General features: G+C 38.6%; 1 protein-coding gene across 2 annotated transcripts in view; it reads right to left on the reverse strand.

Annotated features, from left to right (window-relative positions):
• The window catches only part of ncanb (neurocan b), a 92,933-nt gene that overhangs the window by 34,870 nt on the left and 38,617 nt on the right, over positions 1–19,446 (reverse strand). For both annotated transcript variants that reach the window (XM_058400265.1, XM_058400264.1), the window contains exon 8: positions 14,796–15,863. In XM_058400265.1, coding sequence (XP_058256248.1) covers positions 14,796–15,863 — 1,068 coding nt within the window. The remainder of the gene's footprint in view (positions 1–14,795; positions 15,864–19,446) is intronic.

The following is a 19,446-nucleotide window of genomic DNA, read 5'->3' on the forward strand; positions in this document are numbered from 1 at the left end:
TGACAGCACAGAGCAACTGATTAAACATGTGGAAGGTTTGGCTCCTGCTTGACTGGAATGAAACCCTGCACCCACACCAGCCCTTTCTGGATAAGATTAGACACCCCTGTGCTAAAAGTTAGCTATAGGGTTATAACATAACGGCACTGTATTTGTTTTTTAGTGCTCTAATAACCATATAATTTAAACACAAAGTGGGTGTGGCCTAAACCAGAATTGCCCCTGGATTAAAACTAACCTCCATCTATTCATATCTGTATTACATTATCTATTCATTCCATATTCATTCTCAGTTAATTCTCTATTAGCTACTTTTTTAAAAAAAATGTTTTTATGTTGCTTTTAACATCACACTTGTGTGTTTTGCCTTGATTCTTTTCATTTTGATGTTATGTAACATCTTAAAAATAACTGATGTAGCTGTACAGAGACCATTGTTGTAGGTTCCTGTATAAAGCTCTTCCCAAAACACAAAGCTGATCTACTATATCATGTGGCAGCTGGCTTCCATAAAAAAAGACCTTTGTAAACAGCAGCATTAATTACGTTTTGGCCATCTGATGTTTCATATTCAATATCAAAGGTCATGAGCTTCGATATAGGCAGCAGAACTAAGATCTATCCTTACAGGAGAGAAATGGCAGGTTCATACATGTTTTCTCTATCTGGTATTACTCGGAATGGCAGAGGGGAGTCCAGGCACATGACTTTCAGCACGGTGACAGATTGGCATGAAGTTGTTGTCGGCACCCTGCTTATCATGATGGATGCTCCCTGGGGAAGGACAATGTGATCCAGCTCTTCCCACTTCACTGATGTGCTCGGCTCTCATAAATTATCCACTCATCGCCTTGTGGTGCCACACACTGCCGTCTGTTTTCATGCTGCAATTTTGAAGTATTCTCATGTGGTGTAACTCTGTGAAATGCCTGCTATATGTGTTTTTTGAGGTCAGCAATAAATGACAAATGTAACAAATTAATTGCCGTAATTACAATCACAATAGGAGGAAACTTTACAAGGACAATGGCCCAGTGGATGTCTCACTCACTCTCTCTTGGCTTGTTCTGGGAAATTGATTAAGTGCTGTTGCGTAATCCATTTGTGTGCCCAGACCGCATCACACACTGTGCAGCCTCCATTATAATTTTGGGCTCATGTAATGATATACAGCCGGGAGGATAAATCCCAGCGTAAACCTGAAAGAACAGCATGCAGCATCTTGCCACAAGCTAAGACATTCAGGCTGACTCAGTAAAGAGTTGATTTGCCTGCAAAAATGTGCTCTGTTTTGCTCTTTTTAAAATCGGTAATCTATAAATCTATGAAAAACGAACAAAAAAAAAGCATTTTGAGATCAAGCAGATGGATTTGGTAACATCTATAACAGAAACTAAAATGCAATCATAAATAAACATGGAAGAAGCTCCCAGAGCTCAGGCTGCCATGACATGAAAAACCTTGTATTACTCTTTATGAGTTCTGGACCCATGCCCACCCTTTGGTTGTGAATTAAAGAAGCATGAGTGCTAATATCTAACACTGTGTCCTTTTACCACCATTAGTTGGCACTGCAGGCAGGGGTGACACTGTGCAGAAATGGACTGGGTGGACAGGGGGAGTCTGATGAGGACAGGAACGAGGTCAACCGTCAACATGCTCAGACTAAACATATGCCCCTAATACATAAATCTTACACAGTGGACAACAGTACACTCCAATTTGGTGAGAATTACTAGCATGTAACTATATTGGAGTAAAATATGTGTTGACAAATATACTCACCATCCACTTTATTAGGCTGCAGGTAATCACAGTCGTACCAATATTAAGTGTAATCTTTAGCCCATGTCTTTGTGTGGTTTATTTTTCAACATTTTGAAAATTCACTTTATTTTTCTAAAGCTAGCAGCATTGCATCACATGTGTGTTTGACGTCATTTAGCACTCACTGGGAAATTACTTCCACCTTGTAAAAAGGATGGACAGAACGACTATCAGAAGCTTCTAATTATCAAGTTGTCAAAATTAGGAAAATCCTTAGTTCATTAGTTTATGAAATAGATTATGTATTATGCTGCTGCCCCATGATTGGTTGAAAGGGTACAGTATCTCAGTGTCTATATAAATGTATAGAGGTTTTCATAATAAAGTGGTATGTGAAGGTAACTCAAAACATGGTGGTCCTTAAAACTTCACTACATTACTACATTGTTAAGCTTTCCCACTACAAAAGGTATTTGATTCACTATTAAAAGTCTGGTGTAGACTTTACAGGGGGATTCTTTAACAGGGATTTAAGTGCAGTTCTACTCAACAGTGAAAGGGTTATCGAAATTCTAACATTTTTTTTCCCTTTACAATATTCAGAACTGCTTTAAGGCCAGTGTGGTAATATGTGCATATAACAGTCTTTTGTCATATTGATCAATCAATCATTCAGCCATTCCACAGTAAATCACTTTGACTCACTCACAATATCTATCTTCACAGCAAAGGTGTTTAGCCATTTATTTTCAAATTGTTCTTTGGGGGAAGAGAATATCATTATAAGAGAAATTTAACAGATGAGCACACAGCTAGTGACACAAAGGTGCCCTAAGGACTTCAGTGAAATAAGCACCAACTCCTTTTATGAAGGCAGCAATGATATTCCCTCAAAAGGCAGCTGGTAAATTTGTATTCTAAGAGCAGGGCAGAGCCATACTGAAGGTTCTCTCTGCCCAGTTTAATGAGTCTTTCCCAGACCTGATCACACACTCCTTCACTCACATAATCATTCTTCTCACAGAGCATGACCACAGTGGCAGAGTTCAAGGGCTTCCTATCATTGTTATGATGAAATAGACTCTTCATTGCCTACTTGAGTGCTTTTCCCCCCAAAATCCTGTCAAATGGATAATTCTGTAAGTGGACAGATTGCTCTCAACATTAAGTAGGGCTTGGTGCAAGCTGCAGAGGAATAAGACATTGATTCAGTTTTCAAACAATTAGTCATGACTTATTGCTTACAAATGAGATTGGGTTCGGTTCTCTAAGCAGTGGATGATGTGTAAAATACACATATAATCAATATTCCATTAATTAAAACACAAACTAGCTCACTGTAGGCCATGAAATAAAATTAACCATGACTGAACCACAGCTCTCCTTTCAGACACAGATTAGATGTTAATGAAGAGAAAAGAGATATGCTGTACATCTATCATCACTTACTCTGTCATGTATGAATATAACATGAGAGGTGATATAAAAGGAAAAACATAGAAGGTGGCTGAAATAGGAAGCTGTAACAATGGTGATTTCTGCTTCGTGCCAGTGACTTATTTATTCCACAGGGTTCTTTATCCTGCTTTAATAATTATGCTGCTGTCTAAATCTGTTATTTCAACTGACAGCGAATGTATTGCCCAGCACTGAATGAAACTTCCAACAACAATTTACCTACATAACATTAACTTCAACATTCCCTGTCTACTCAACAAATGGACATGTGGTTGTGGTTTAGGACTTGGAGGCATACTGGTCAGACTTGTTACACACAGATAAACCCCCAAAATGCTCCTTTGTACAGACAGATCCCATTTCTCCTATCAGCTTGAATGGTGTTCTGGTCTATAAGTGTGTCACATTTGATTTAATGTATCACATTTTATACCACCCTTTTGCATCACTGCACAGGAGGGCATGATTACTAAGTAAGAAGAAAGAATAACAAATGGGCCCTTAGAACTTGACAAGTATTTCTCCTAAAAACCAGATGACTCTCTAGACGACTCACAGCACTGTAGCAGGAATGCACCGATCTGACTGTGGGTATGGTCTCAAACTCATATTAAATATATAAACTGTTGGTATCAGTTGGGGCCAAAACTGGCAAGACATTTAGGGCATCTAACTTGTTCACATCAGAGATCATTTCAGAACATTTGATTATAGACTACATATTCACTATATCAGAATCCCAGTTGGTCTAACATTTACACCAATTTGACTGTATTCAAACAGCCTAGGTATCTTTTAGAAGCTTCTGATTATCATAATTAGATAATTGGGAGTGCACTTGTGGGTGTCTACTTTCAGAGACAGTGATTTTTGCTTTTTATAGCATAGGAAAATCCAAGCGACCCAGTCAAATGTGCCTCTGTCATGAATGATGCAGTTTCTGTGCAGTCCCAAGATTTTTCTATTTGCATAGAACTGGTTGTACAGATGGAGGAGGAAAAAGGAAGAGAAAAAACACAAATCCAAGCTTGAAACAACAAAGTAAAAGCACTGGAGTGGCCATCAAAATTCCCTGACATGAATCCCATAGGACTGAACTGAAAAAGTGTTTTGAGGCGAGGAGGCCCACAAAGATGACTGATTTACACCATTTCTATCTGTAGAAATGGAAAGTAAGTCTAGCAAAGTGTTGTAAAGTAAGCTTGTCAATGGCTACCAAAAGGCTTTGATTCAAGTTCAAGCAATTAACAGGCAATATCACCAAAATTTAACAAAGTTTATGTTCTCAGTGTATCACACTGAGAATCTGATATAGTAAATAAAGCTGAAATAGCTTTAGCTTTAGCTATTAAGAGCATATGGAAATAAAGTAGATACCCTAACTGATTTAACAAGGTAATGTGTGGAGTTTTGAACTTTGAGACTGTAGTCTCTTGGGCTCAACTGAATATTGTACCTACAGTGCATAAATAACAGTAAATATATATATAAATAACATAAATCAGTGCATCACTAATCGCTGGGGCACACATGATGTACTTAGATTGACTTTGATTCTTGATGGCTGCTACATCCTGCCAGATACATAATGAGGTTTCATAAGAAGGAAATATTTAATTCATTTTGATTTGAAAGTTCATTATATCCCACATCTGAAAGATTTGCTTTAATATACTGCAAAATGATATTATTATCCCGTAAGGCTACACTTTACGCTCAGACATGTTCAAAATTAAATTCACTTCAGAGCACAGCAAGGGGTGCAAAAGCAAAGGTAGTGAAGAAAATTAGTGATAATTATGGGTAATTTCTACAAGACTGAATGCAGGGGAAAATTACTAACTGACTGGACGTAAAAATTGGCTGTGTCCAAGTTATACATGTATAGTTTATTCTTGAACATTTAACTGTATATCACGCCACTATAGATTTATGGAGATGAAAAAATGATGCTCTGCTGTCTGATCATTATCAGAGCTGTAAAACAACTTTCTGATGAAACAGTTTCGTTAGAAAAAACAGTATTTCACAGCATTGCCTACAACAACAAACGTTTTGGAGCACAAGACATGTTTACAAGTGCACTTACGTTAAATGTATTTAAAATGCTGAAAGAAATTCCTCTTAACGTAAAACACACCCCCTTATTTGACCACCGTCATTGAATCATCCATGCCATGTACTGAAATAATTCTTATAATTCTCACTTCAACATTTATAACCCTATCATAACACAGCTCTATTAATAGTAAGATATAAGATAGCACCTTTTGTCTGCACTGAGTGGAATGCAGCAGGCTTTATATCTACATGAAGGCAAAAAAAGAAACGTTATCCAGTCCTTTTGCTATTGTTAGCATCTGGAGAGCCTTTGACACTCTGGTTAACAGAAGATGCTCCATATTGCAGGTCTTGGTGTAGCCGCTCAAAGCAAAGCAAAAAGCTACCCTGCATGTCTGTTCACCCCACCTCTCTCTTCCACTCATCCCTTCACTCCCATCTTCCGCTAGGGTGAAACCCTCCCGTGTGCTCTGAGTGCTTCACCCTCTGGCTGGTAATTACCAGAAAATAGTGTCTTAAGTGGGTTCAGGTCTGGAGAGTGCTGTGAAAGGTTGTCTGTCTTGTCTGAATGTGCTTTGAAACACAGCTGCTCTGGCCAATCATAACAGAGTGAGCTGACTTCATATCAAGTGCACTTCTCCTACATTGTAGTAACACATGGTGGTGACACGGTAGAATGCAAATTTGTAGACGATTTAGAAGTTGTGTACACACAGGCAGAGTTAATCATGATTAATAATGAGTATAGCGAGGCAAAGACAAACAGCAGGAAATGCTAGGACCACAGAGGAATCACAGATCTAGGGAATGAGCTGCATATTGCTGGCAGAAATAAACCAGACTTACTGTATACAAAGTATAAAGTAAACTATATACGTGTGTGTGTGACTTAATGAGTCCATGGTCAAGGAACAGGTGCAGGTGATCATGAGCCAGGGCTGTGGATTTAGGGGTTAGGACTCAATCTGAAGATTCCTAAGATAGTATATATCTACACCGATCAGGCATATATTTATACTGATCAGGCATAACATTATGAGCAGTGACAGATAATAACACTGATTATCTCCTTATCATGGGACCTGTTAATGAGTGGGATATATTAGGCAGCAAGTGAACATTTTGTCCTCAAAGTTGATGTGTTAGAAGCAGGAAAAATGGACAAGCGTAAGGATTTGAGCGAGTTTGACAAGGGCCAAATTGTGATGGCTAGATGACTGGATCGGAGCATCTCCAAAACTGCAGTTCTTGTGTGGTATTACCGGTCTGCGGTGGTCAGTATCTATGAAAAGTGGTTCAAGGAAGTAAAAGTGGTGAACCGACAGGGTCATGGGTGGCCAAGGCTCATTAATGCACATAATGAAGGCTGGCCCGAAGGCTGGCCCGTGTGGTCTGATCCAACAGACAAGCTACTGTTGCTCAAATTGCTGAAGAAGTTAATGCTGGTTCTGATAGAAAGGTCAGAATACAAATACTGCTTTGGCAGCAAAAGGCAGGTGGTCATAATGTTATGCCTGATCAGTATATATATATATATATATATATGAAGTATAATGAAGAGGACTCAGCTCTGTAGCTCTGTTCATCTCACATAATACTGCACCTGGTGCCACAGCAATAAGGAACCTGAATTCACACAGACAGTCAGATACAAGGAAATACTCAATCATACCTCTCTGAAATAGTGCGCACAGAGGCTCATATTGCATTAGCCAGAACAACGTAGCTCTTTAGACTTGTGAGATATCAATCATTTTGTTTTGATTTCCCACACAGTGAGACAATGTTTTCAGAATATAAAAAGCAAAATGAGATGGCCATAAAAATATAAATGTGGACAGAAGATGTACACTGTGTGATTTCAGCAGTCTTATAAGATTATGTGTGTGTGTCTGAGTGTGTGTGTTATAACATGCTCTTAGATTATAGAGTGAAGATACACTAATGACTGACCTGTGATTATGTCTTATGTCATCAAGTCAGCATGATTTGGGTTTGTGCATAAGCATAAATATACTTCAGATTGAGCTCCATGTAATACACCTATTTCTTCTGTTCACTAACATGTTCCATTCACATGTAATTAATGCCTCTGCACTAGTTGTCCTAAAAGTTTCATAAAGTTTCTTCCTCCTCTTGGTGGCTTTTCAAATGAGTGCTGTATCTGCACTCACACTCTGAGATGTAAATCATATTTCTGACACTGCCTGAACTTCTGCCTTCACCATTTTCTCCCTAATTTGGTCAGTTACCACCCACCAGCCGGCTCTCGTGCGACAGGTATCAAGCAGGGAAAATGAAGGCTAACACATGTTTCATCTGAGTACATGAAGCCAGCCAACCACATCTTTTCATACTGCTGCTCATGCTGTGTCATATAGCAGCATTACACACTCAGAGAAAGTTCTATCTGCCCTCTTTCATATGCACTGGCTAGTGTCACTGCGACTGACAGGGTATAGAAAGTACTCCATCCCTTGCACCCAAAGACTACGGTCAATTATTCTATCTTACACTCATGGCTAAGAATGGTGTCTCTTTGTCTGCAATGGCTAAACTGAGGTGGAATTTATACAGCATAAACGAGACACAGCACATAACACACTGCAAGTGTCACACATTAACATTAATTGTGTGTGAGACGTAACTGACGTCTCCATTTATTTCAAATGAAATTATAGAATTTCAGAAAGATAAATTTGTATTTGTTCAAAATGCATTCCTAGGAACTTCTACTTTAAAAGTCCATTCTACAGCATTTACAAACAGCATCTAGTGGACCACACAGTGAATTGTGTAGGTGGTGCTGCAGTAAACAACAGTAAACCCTCACAAGGTGTCATGATGTCTGACAGAGGAGATCTTTGCAGACCTGTCAGCTGCAAGTACAACGTGTAAGCTTTCCTGCTAAGAGCAGTGCTACCATACCACACATTCTGTATGATCAAAGACCATATGTAGGACTGCTCATGGTGGCTGAGACATTGTAAGTGTTCACACTCACTTTCACACCTCGGGTGAGATCGTTATCTCCCCTGAATCTGGCTTTCAGCACCAGTGTGAAAAACTCAATAGACTCTGCAGGCTGTTGCACATAAAGAAAAGCTCAATCTTGTTCCGCTCCGTTACTCAATTTTTGAGCCAACAGAGGTTAGGGGAAGGGCAGGAAGTCAAACTGCAGTTTTTAGCTTCAAAGGTACTCTATTTTGAGCAGTATTTGAACCAGTACTCTGCACACAACGATGTGCATCCCTGACCTACCCTGACGACAGGATCGATATTAAATCCTGGGGCTCCTGAGTGGCAGAACTGGTTAAGCACCAGCCCTACCATCAGGCCATTAGGTTGAAGTGAAACAAATCCAATTTTCTGCTTTGTGAAACAGATCTGTTTTTTTTTTAAAGACAAAAATGGCATACAAACTGGAAAAACCTGAGCCACTTTTTTTTATGTGGTTCTAGATCAGATGGCTATCTGCTCCGTGTCCATGCAACATGAATGATAACAGTCAGATCGAAATCCAATGGAGGACAGGAACAATAGTGCCTATTTAAGTGAAAAAATAGGGAAGACAGGGGAACAAAGCCAAAGAGTCTCTGGTCTATGTGTGGGATGGATGACATTTCTGTCTCCACTTATTACTTCTACCCAGATGCAGGTGTCTGTGAGTTCATGTACACAGAAGAGGACAGTTACTGCTGTGAATGCATTCGGCTGAGGCAAGATGTTGGAGTTTGCATAATGTAGCATTACCTGTTAGCCTTCTCCCTCACTGATTTGTAGCTGTTGTGCAATATAATAAGAATCAGCTATTGAGTCAGAAATAGCAAGAAAGGGACAGATGAAATAAAGAATAACATATCCCACATCTCACATAGAAGTCTAATTGCTATTCTTGATACCTTCCCTTGGGGAATATTTTTAATCAAGATTGAACCATTTTGCATGAGATCTCAAAACAACATCCCTGCCCAGTTCTGCAATTAAACTTTTATTATTGTGTTTTTGTTTTTGGTTGTTGTTCTAAATGTCAAGACTAATAAAGATGCCAAGATACACAGCATAAACGTACTATAAATGTAAGGGGGAAAACAGGCACTGATAAACCTACTGATAGTACTCTAGAATTTCTAATAAATTTCACATAACCATCATGTGTATTTATGGATAACCCTGCAGTGATATTCAGAACGCAAACATCTACAGATTCTTGCTATATTTCCTGGATTCTCTACAAAACAAATGCTTCTCGCGGTAAAGCTGCTGTTTTTCTTTTTTAATTATAACCAGCTCTACTGCTCTCTAACGCGAATCCCTTCCCATAAAGTGCTCAAAGATTTTATAGGATTTGATACGGTGTGAATGATTTAGAAAACACAAGCATTTACAGTCTTTAAATCAAAAGAAAGGATATATGATGCAATTCTGCTTACAGATTTCTGAAATAAGACACTAAGGCAGATCTTTAACTCACTTTAGATTCTTAAGTGAGCAGAGGTGTTCATAAAGACCTGCGAGAAACAAGACATAACAATGACTAAAAAAATAAGCAGCAGAATGCATTTGTGAGAATAAACCTAAAAGAGCTGGATGTAGCAATAAAGAAAACAGTGCAGAAAATCAATAGCCTCCTCACACTGAATTCAAGGTCTTGTAGGCGGCTAGAAGCAGCAAAAAATAAAACAACAACAACAACAACAACAAAAAAAAAACACCACCACCAACAACATCCCAGAAAGCAGTTCATGTAGAGCTTTAAAGTCAAGCTAGATTTTCCCTCTCACTGGATTTAGCACACAGATTATATATTCATTGTGTTTTTCCTTGTAGGATGAGTAGGTGGCCTTAAAGATTAGCTGGAAAGTTATAACTCAAAGGTCTTCCATTTTCCATCTGCAGCATTTATTTTCCTGCCAGTGCCGAGAGCACGGGATTCTGACTTCACACAAATTACTTTTCCTTTTGGACCAAAATATATGTGCACACTCAAATTTATCCTGCCCCTGCATGGATTTGCTTGGATTATGCCCAAAACAGCATGCATACACTTGGAAATTATGCTGTTTCCAAGCATAATGTATGCTGAGTTTTGCCTTGACTTTTTTTTTGCATACATGTTGATATTTCCTATGCCTTACTCCTGCAATTTCATTGCAACAAAAATCATCCACCAATTATTCTAATCAACTCATCAGCTCATTCGTAAAGGAAACTGAAAAGAAGCTCCTGCTGCTCACATGCCATATTACTGATAACAGGCATTTACGAACAAGAGCAAAGCCCTAACAAAAATGTAAAGTTAGCAATATTACAGTATATTACATATTACAGTGGCTCTCCATAGACAGACACTAATGAGCTACATTCCATACAGAAACATTTGTTTACCGTGAAAAGATAATTAATGCCACTAGTATCAAGCTGTGAGATCCGAAATAAGATGACAAGAGAAACAAGATTTTCTTAATTTTCTGCAAAATGAGTATGACAGGGCAAAGCATCAAATCCAAACGATTGCTATGGCATATATTACCCTATATTTCCTACCTGCAAATAGTTCTCATTTATTTTGTGACACCAAAATGAAAAAAAAATTCTAACATTGCTTATCCTGTCTCTCATTAAAGACATTTCTAAATAAAAAATAAAGTTGGATAGAAGTAACAGAGATTGTTGGTGCTTTAAGTGAATGTATCCAGCGCGTAAGCAAAGCAAACAGGTGCATGAGCAGCCAGGATAGATTCGTTTTTACATTAGAACAAAAGGAAGCCACGTGAGAGCCAAAGGAATACTGTTCACAGCTATTGTGATTGATTAAGCTACCTTGTTCCTGACAGTTGGCAGTAAAATAAAGTGATACCTATCAGCTACTCCTGGGGTAGAGCCTCAGACAGAAAATTAAATTATAGTCTTGTGCATGTTTTACTTGACTTAATAAAAAGCTGCAGACCTGGATGCAGTAGAAGTGCACAGATTTATGGAAATTTCCCTCTGGGATGAAGAAAGTAGGAAAGAAATACTGAGATAAATATTTTTGAAAAAATGTCTTGATAATGGTTATGTAATTGCAGTTAAGAAAACGGATTAACAAACATGTTAATCTGTCCTATCCGTACCTCCCCTGTGCAGATTATTCCATTATATCTTATCCAAATTGTGTTATTGTGATTATACCACAGCGATTTGCCAACAAATTCAATTATCTTAATGGATGAAACAGCACATAATTTAACCATTTATAGTAACATATAATGTTATGGAATGTCCAAGTGAAAAGTTTTCGCTGTTATCGCTAACTTTACAGAAGCTGCAAAGACTCATTGCCTTTACAGTCTCCCTGTTGAAGTAAATACAAATGCAGCATGTCATATTACAGAGAAACCACAAAACAAAAACCCCCTCTGTCCGGAAAATCATAAGCAAAGTACTAACACTGGAGACTCTTTCCATAAATATTACAGTAATGTCTCCTAAAAGAAAACTTCAACATATCAACATGTATACATTTTTATTTCTTTAGCATGTGTTTATTATTATATTAGCTTAAATTATGTTGATCAGTTGCCATACAAGCCCATGTGAATTAGCTCTTATAATAGAAATTTTATCATATTAGAAGAGCACATTAAACTTATTTATGTTAGCTGTCAGAGCTTCAGTTATTTATAAACTTACTGCACACTTCATGACTCAAGAAATCATCGTCGCTATGAAATAACACATTAACATAAACCAGTGGTTTTCAACCACATTTTTCACATAAAAAAATCCCAGGGCACACCACCAACCAAAAAAATGTACAAAATGACACTGTAGCCAAACACAGTTTTTTTTCATTAAAGTTGCCTGTTTCTCAGTGTGTTCATGCAGGCATACAAAAATAGTCTTGTTTTGAAGTGAGGGGTGCTTCTTTTGGAGATGGTGTTTAAGCTTGCTTGGGACCAAGGCACTGTTGGATTGCTTTTCCTAACAAACCAAGCATAAGGAGTCAGTGCAGTCAGGTCCCTGGTAAAAGTAAATCCACAGTTTCACTGTATTGCCCCAAACTCACTGTTTTTCATTTCTTTTGACCACCACTCCATACTAGGTCTTTCATCTGGCTCAGAATTTTGTCCAGGGCCTGGTTTGGAGTTTGTACATTTCATTTTCAGATATTTATCCATTGCTGTCACCGCTACCTGTTGCATGTATCATTAATTCTATTGTCATGAATTAACAAGGTCATTATCGTGCCACATTCTGATGTGTAGGAGTATTTCCAACTACTCTGCCAGTTACTACATCAGTTAAGTGTTGGATCATTTCCCATGGCACACCTACGATCTCTCATGGCACAGTGGTTGAATATCACTGCGGTAAACAATAAGTTTTAGTTCATTCCTAAGAACAGTGTTCGACAGATTCACACTATTTATTTACTGATGAGCCTACCTGAGCCTACCTCCTATTCTCTATTTTAAGTGATTGCCACCTTTAACAAATCATAGTCATTTCTCCCCAGAGGAGTGCACAAAGGGAGAGAGAGAGAGAGAGAGAGACTGAATTGCTGTGAAAGAGAATTAAAGATTAGCAACAAACCTGCAGTGAAAGTATCAACAATTGCAATGAAATTGATTTCAATAAAAAATTTCCAGCCTACTACATTACATTGCAAATGATTTATGCCATAGCACTGCTGAGTCCTTGACTCAAAGGCTGTTGATTAGGTTTTTTTTATATCACCAATTCCGTCTGTATAATGCCAATGACAGGTTTATATTAAATGGTTGTTCTAATACATGATCATTTCTGTAATAAAATTATTCACAAGGACTTGTACGCTAGACGATCTACCTGACATAAACCTTATAATAAACACGTAAACAAAACATGTTGTCATTTACAGATTGTGCCATTTATCATTGTACTGTAACATTCATGGAAAGAATCTTGTATTTGAGTGTTTTACAGCAGTCAATAAGTTTTCCCCCATGTGAGACTTCAGAAAAGAGCACTTCTTGGTAACGACAGCTGTACTTTTTTGTCATTATTTTTAAGGAAGGATAAAAGAAAGGCTGGGGAAGGAACAACTTTTCTCATGGATGTTCCATAACGTTAAATGTATCCATAAGTGGTAAGAAAAACCCACACTGATCATTAATAAATTAACATTTATTAGTATCTCTGTGGTATAAGAGAAATAACACACTTTGGGGCATACAGTTATTGGAAAATAATCAACTTCAGGGTGATATCATTTCAACACAGCTTGGATGTTTTTCTTTACCAGCACAGTCCGTCATATTTGCCAAAGAGTAGATTTGCCAGATTTGCCAAAAAGTAAAACCATTCATAACGCATACAGGCAGTGTACGTGTGTGTGTTCTTTGTTACGATATCCTGTAGGCACACAACCTAAATACTCTATTACTCTATCTACACCTATAGACTCCTTGTTGTGCTCCTGGCTCTTGGCTGATATGATTATGTGGGAGAATCCTCTATCCAGTAAGTATGTTCTGACTGTGAATCTTTGCATGAGATGTGTATCTATTTATGAATATTGACTGACCTTTGTGAATGTTCACATAGATCCTGATCACATCAATAGGCTTGTCATCATGGTGAGACCCAGCACCTCTTTATCCTATCACGTGATGATGGCTATTTCCAATTAAGACCCGACGGGTACCGCACTGCTGTTTTGACTGTCATGAAAGCAGCCATTTTTCAAAATGCCCTTCTGTGATGCCTAAAAGGCCTCTTGGGAGAAGCAGATAGGATAAGCCTCTCCAGCAGCAGATCATTGATTAAAAAGGCCAATGAACTTCCACCTGCACTGGGGGGAAAAAGGAGACTATACAGGCTTTCCTCACTTTACTCAAAGCATCCGGCTGTTTCCATTCATTCCTTTACTTGTCAGGTCCTTTTTCAGTCACGGAGTGTCAACTGTTTTCTCTAATGTACAGCCAGGCTAAGGGGGACAATGATGAATAGAGGATGAGACTGATTCTTTTCAGCTGTCTGCAGTGCTAAAAATAATGTCATCACACAAGATGAATTTGACCAGTGTCCATTGCAATGCCCATTGCAGTGTAACAATATTAGGAGGAAAATTGGAAAAAAGGTCACATATACATGTCCATAAATTACTTAAAACACATATACATGTCCATGAATTACTGAAGTTAATTACTGCACACATTTACTGGCTTCTGTCAGCATTGATTTGTTCAGGCCTAAGATCTTTGCCTTAGCCAGCTGCTCTAATTCCACTACTTCTGACCTAATTAGATTGCTAGTGCTGCTTCTGTCCAGTGTCATGCTCCTTCTTTGTTTACATTTATCCCTGATGTTGCAAAGAGTGAGAGAGGGAAGGTAAGAACAGGGAACAGAGAGGAATGACAAATGAGGCGTTCTCTCTGCAAGTTGAAGGGGCTTAAAATAAATTGTGGAGCTCAACAAAAAACAAGTAAATCATAACAGTGTCCCACAAGTATCATTTTTTTTACATTGTAAAAGAAGCTCACCTGATGAAGCTGAAGAGTTTTCATAGTCGACTGTAGCGTTGCTTGTGTTATCTCCACTTGTGCTTGCTGTGGTAGGAGCTGGTTCAGTCTCTGCCTGCTGGGATGTTTCCTCCACATATGGTGTGGTCAGTATAACTGTGTTACTCATAGTCTCAAGTCTTACATTAGTCACTGTGGTAGACACGTGTGTCTGTGGTTCTTGAGTTTCTTCTTGAACTACTGGTAACCAAGTAACAGATATAGCAGGATCTGTAGTGGACACAGTATTTCCAGCAGTGGTTGTGTCTGTATTTTGAATCTGACTGTTAAGTGTTGTCATGGTGTTGGTAATTGGCATTTGGTCAGTTGCACTTGAAGCTTCTGGGGTGAGTTCTGAAGTGGTAGCCACATCAGGATAAAGGGTTTCAGATACATTGGGTGCTTGTGTGCTCACTTTCTTCTTGACCAAAGGCACATTGATCGTTTTAAAAGGAAGGTTCCCAGATTTTTCTGTAGGACGATGCATGTAGAGGATCTCCCCTCTGGCCTCCTCAGGACCCATGGTGTCTTTGGAGACACTGGGACTGTGAGAGGGTTGTCTAGTTGGTAGGTGTAGAAGCTCCCATTGCACTGTCGTTTGTATGAGAACATTTTGTTCTTTAGAGGCCTCCGGAGTACCCTGTTTTGTCGGACTGCTGATGATAAATAATTCATTTCCTCCACTCCCGTCAGTATCGTTCTCCTCTTCTGAAATCCCTGTTTGTGGAGGGGACTGTGATGTAGACACCTTTGGCAGTGAGTAACTCTGTTCAATATGATCCTTGCCTTCCCCAGAATAGTTCTCATGGTTGTCCCCGAAGACCGGAATTGTCATGATCTCCATTGCCTCTTGTTTAGTCTCCACAGGTTCACTAGTCTGGGTCGTAAGGATCCCATTACTGCTTGGGGAAGCGTATACTCTCAGAGACTGAAGTGCCCATTCCTGCTGGCTGCCCAGCACTGGCATGGTGCCAAAACCGCTCCTGGAACTCATGGGACTCGTTGCAGCTGTGGGATTCATCACCTCCATCCGTCCTGATGCAATTAGTCCTGCAGGAACGATACCATACTGCAATTAACATTGTTAGGGGGAGGAGATTGCTTTAAATGTGTATTTAATTAGCAAGCCAAACATGCTGCACCACCAAAACAGCAGCTATTAACTTTAATGTATGCAGCCATGCACACTACACTCATTATCTATCCATCAGACCCCTTCAAATATCCTGACATTTATACTGCACCTACTTTAGGTTCTCAAGGTATGCATTAACAATACACAGGCATAATTCACAAGTCTTGCATGTCATTTAAATGGCAATATTTGTACCAAGTTGATTTTTTGACAATTGTCCTTCATGCTATATATACATAAGAATTTCCCTTACTTTTATCAAAAATGAAACACAATATGTTTGTTTCCTGGTTTTCTTTATGGTCCCATAGAATTCCAAGTACAATAATATCTCTCTAAACGGCTCTAATCTTTCAGGAGCTGGTGTGCATACACTGTTATATACTGTGTGTGTGTGTGTGTGACAGCCTTAAATAATATTGATGAGATACCAGTACCTTATCCTTACAATATTTCTTCAAAAAGACAGCATAACGTAATCCTTTATTGCAAAACATTAAAATAAATATGCCGATATGTGTACAAAGGGCATCTTTTTTTTTCAGAGCTGATAAAGCAGGATTTAATGTTATAGCAGCTGGCTGCTAACAAACCATAAGTCATCCAGTGCTATAGTGTGCCATGATTTGTGCCATTTTTACTGTCTCCATTGTGTTTAGTCCAGCCCTAAAACACTCTCAGGTAAAAAAAAAGAAAGAAAAAAAAGTGCATTGTTCATAAATCGGCCCATTATTTACTACAAATTAAGACTGCATGGATAATTTGGCACACAGGTAACATGAGCTGCCCTGAGGGCAACATGCTGTGGGAACACCTCATTAAGAGATATTCGCACCACATATTCTGTGATCATGATAAAATATTTAATCAATAATGAATTATTCAGTGCTCTGCGGTTACAGCGTCACGTAATTGTAGGGCAATTTACATAGGCAAGTAGCTGTCTAATTAATGATTTGAATAATTAATTAACAACTTCAGTCACACATCTGAAGGGAGATTATACGTTCAACTGACTTCTAAAGCATTCATATGGTCAATTTACATTTATCGGTGGGAAAAGAATGGGAGATAGCAACATATGAAGTAAAGATATAAATAATTACCCTCATTGTCTCAGCGTATGTTCAGTTGCATGCTCACTAGAGCACTGGAAGCAGAAAAGGCCAATGGGAACATTACATGTGTACTGAACATTGCGTATACTATTTATTATTGATTTTTTGCTGAAACTTTTTTGTGATTACATTACATTATAAACTTAGATTGAAAAAAAACTTTATTCAGATCTTAAATTAATAGAAAATGTAACTGTTAAATAATATTATTTATCTGCATTTTACAGTATTTTTTAAATCAACTGCATATGGTTATGTATAACACATTAATATAATTTATAATAACAAATTAGTATTTTATTGAACACAACATGTAAATATTGCAGGATGGAAAAAGTATGTGAACCCCTAGGCTAATGACTTCTCCAAGAGCTAACTGGAGCCAGGAGTCAGCCAACCTGGAGTCCAATCAATGTGATGAGATTGGATGTGTTGGTTAAAGCTGCCCTGCCCTATAAAAAACACACACCAGTTTTGCGTTTGCTGTTCTCAAGAAGCACTGCCTGATGTGAACCATGCCTCGCACAAAAGAGCTCTCAGAAGACCTACGATCAAGAATTGTTGACTTGCATGAAGCTGAAAAGGGTTACAAAAGTATCTCTAGAAGCCTTGATGTTCATGTGTCCACGGTAAAACAGACTGTCTACAAATGGAGAAAGTTCAGCTCTGTTGCTACTCTCCCTAGACGTGGTCGTCCTGTAAAGATGACTGCAAGAGCACAGCGCAGAATGCGCGATGAGGTGAAGAAGAATCCTAGAGTGTCAGCTAAAGACTTACAGAAATCTCTGGCACATGCTAACATTTTTGTTGACAAATCTACAATAAGTAAAACATTAAACAAGAATGGAGTTCATGGGAGGACACCAAGGAGGAAGCCACTGCTGTCCAAAAAAAACATTACAGCACGTTTGAAGTTCGCAAAAGAGCACCTGGATGTTCCACAGCACTACTGGCAAAATATTCTGTGGACAGATGAAACCAAAATTGAGCTGTTTGGAAAGAACACACAATGCTATGTGTGGAGAAAAAAAGGCACAGCACACCAACATCAAAACTTCATCCCAACTGTGAAATATGGTGGAGGGGGCATCATGGTTTGGGGCTGCTTTGCTGCCTCAGGGCCTGGACGGATTGCTGTCATCGACGGAAAAATGAATTTTATCAAGACATTTTGCAGGAAAACTTAAGACCATCTGTCCGCCAACTGAAGCTCAACAGAGGATGGGTGATGCAACAGGACCACGACCCAAAAGCATAGAAGTAAATCAACAACAGAATGGCTTCAACAGAAGAAAATACGCCTTCTGGAGTGGCCCAGTCAGAGTCCTGACCTCAACCCGATTGAGATGCTGTGGCATGACCTCAAGAGAGCGATTCACACCAGACATCCCAAGAACATTGCTGCACTGAAACAGTTTTGTAAAGAGGAATGGTCCAAAATTCCTCCTGACCGTAGTGCAGGTCTGATCTGCAACTACAGGAAACATTTGGTTGAGGTTATTGCTGCCAAGGGAGGATCAACCAGTTATTAAACCCAAAGGTTCACATACTTTTTCCACCCTGCACTGTGAATGTTTACATGTTGTGTTCAATAAAAACATGAAAACATATAATGTTTGTGCGGTGTTAGTTTAAGCAGACTGTGTTTTTCTATTATTGTGACATAGATGAAGATCAGACATTTTTATGACCAATTTATGCAGAAATCCAAGTAATCCCAAAGGGTTCACATACTTTTTCTTGCAACTGTATATATTATAATTTATATATATAACAATTTTTCTTTTCTCTAATTAATTAGTTCAGTTCCACTATACCCTTTTGCTGAGGATTTGTGTAAGCTCATTGGGTTAGCTTGTTTGTTAAGATCATGGTTTTCCCATCATGCCACCATTCTCAAGGTGACAAACACTATGTGATCATGGATACTGCTCTTGTCTCGTCTTCACTCCTGTTCTACCATTGATTTTTTTGCCTGATTGTTTTCACCTTCTCTATGTTTAGGTCTGGTTTGTTTCTCTGTTTATGTCTTCTCTCTCTCATTACCATAGTACACATTATTGTTGTCCAGTCAAAGCTAATGGCAACAGTTCTAAGCCTTTAGTACGGTAATATTTTTTGGTATAAACTCTTGTAAGACATTTGCTTTCCCTGGATTTTTTGGTGTTATGGATGATCCTTGATTTGCTGTAATTCTTCTCCTGTTGACTTGCCATGAGTTATAAGCCATAATTTGACGTATCAGAATAAAAGTGTTGCTTTTATTACTTTCACAGAACCATCCTCTCTTGAGTGGCCATCAAATATGGTGACAGTTGCTGACCTTGTTCTACATTATGAACTGTCTCCATCTGAGCTAAATGGCACACTGGAGTTCATT

The sequence above is a fragment of the Hemibagrus wyckioides genome, linkage group LG10 (genome assembly GCF_019097595.1).
Source record: "Hemibagrus wyckioides isolate EC202008001 linkage group LG10, SWU_Hwy_1.0, whole genome shotgun sequence".
Lineage (NCBI taxonomy): Eukaryota > Metazoa > Chordata > Actinopteri > Siluriformes > Bagridae > Hemibagrus > Hemibagrus wyckioides.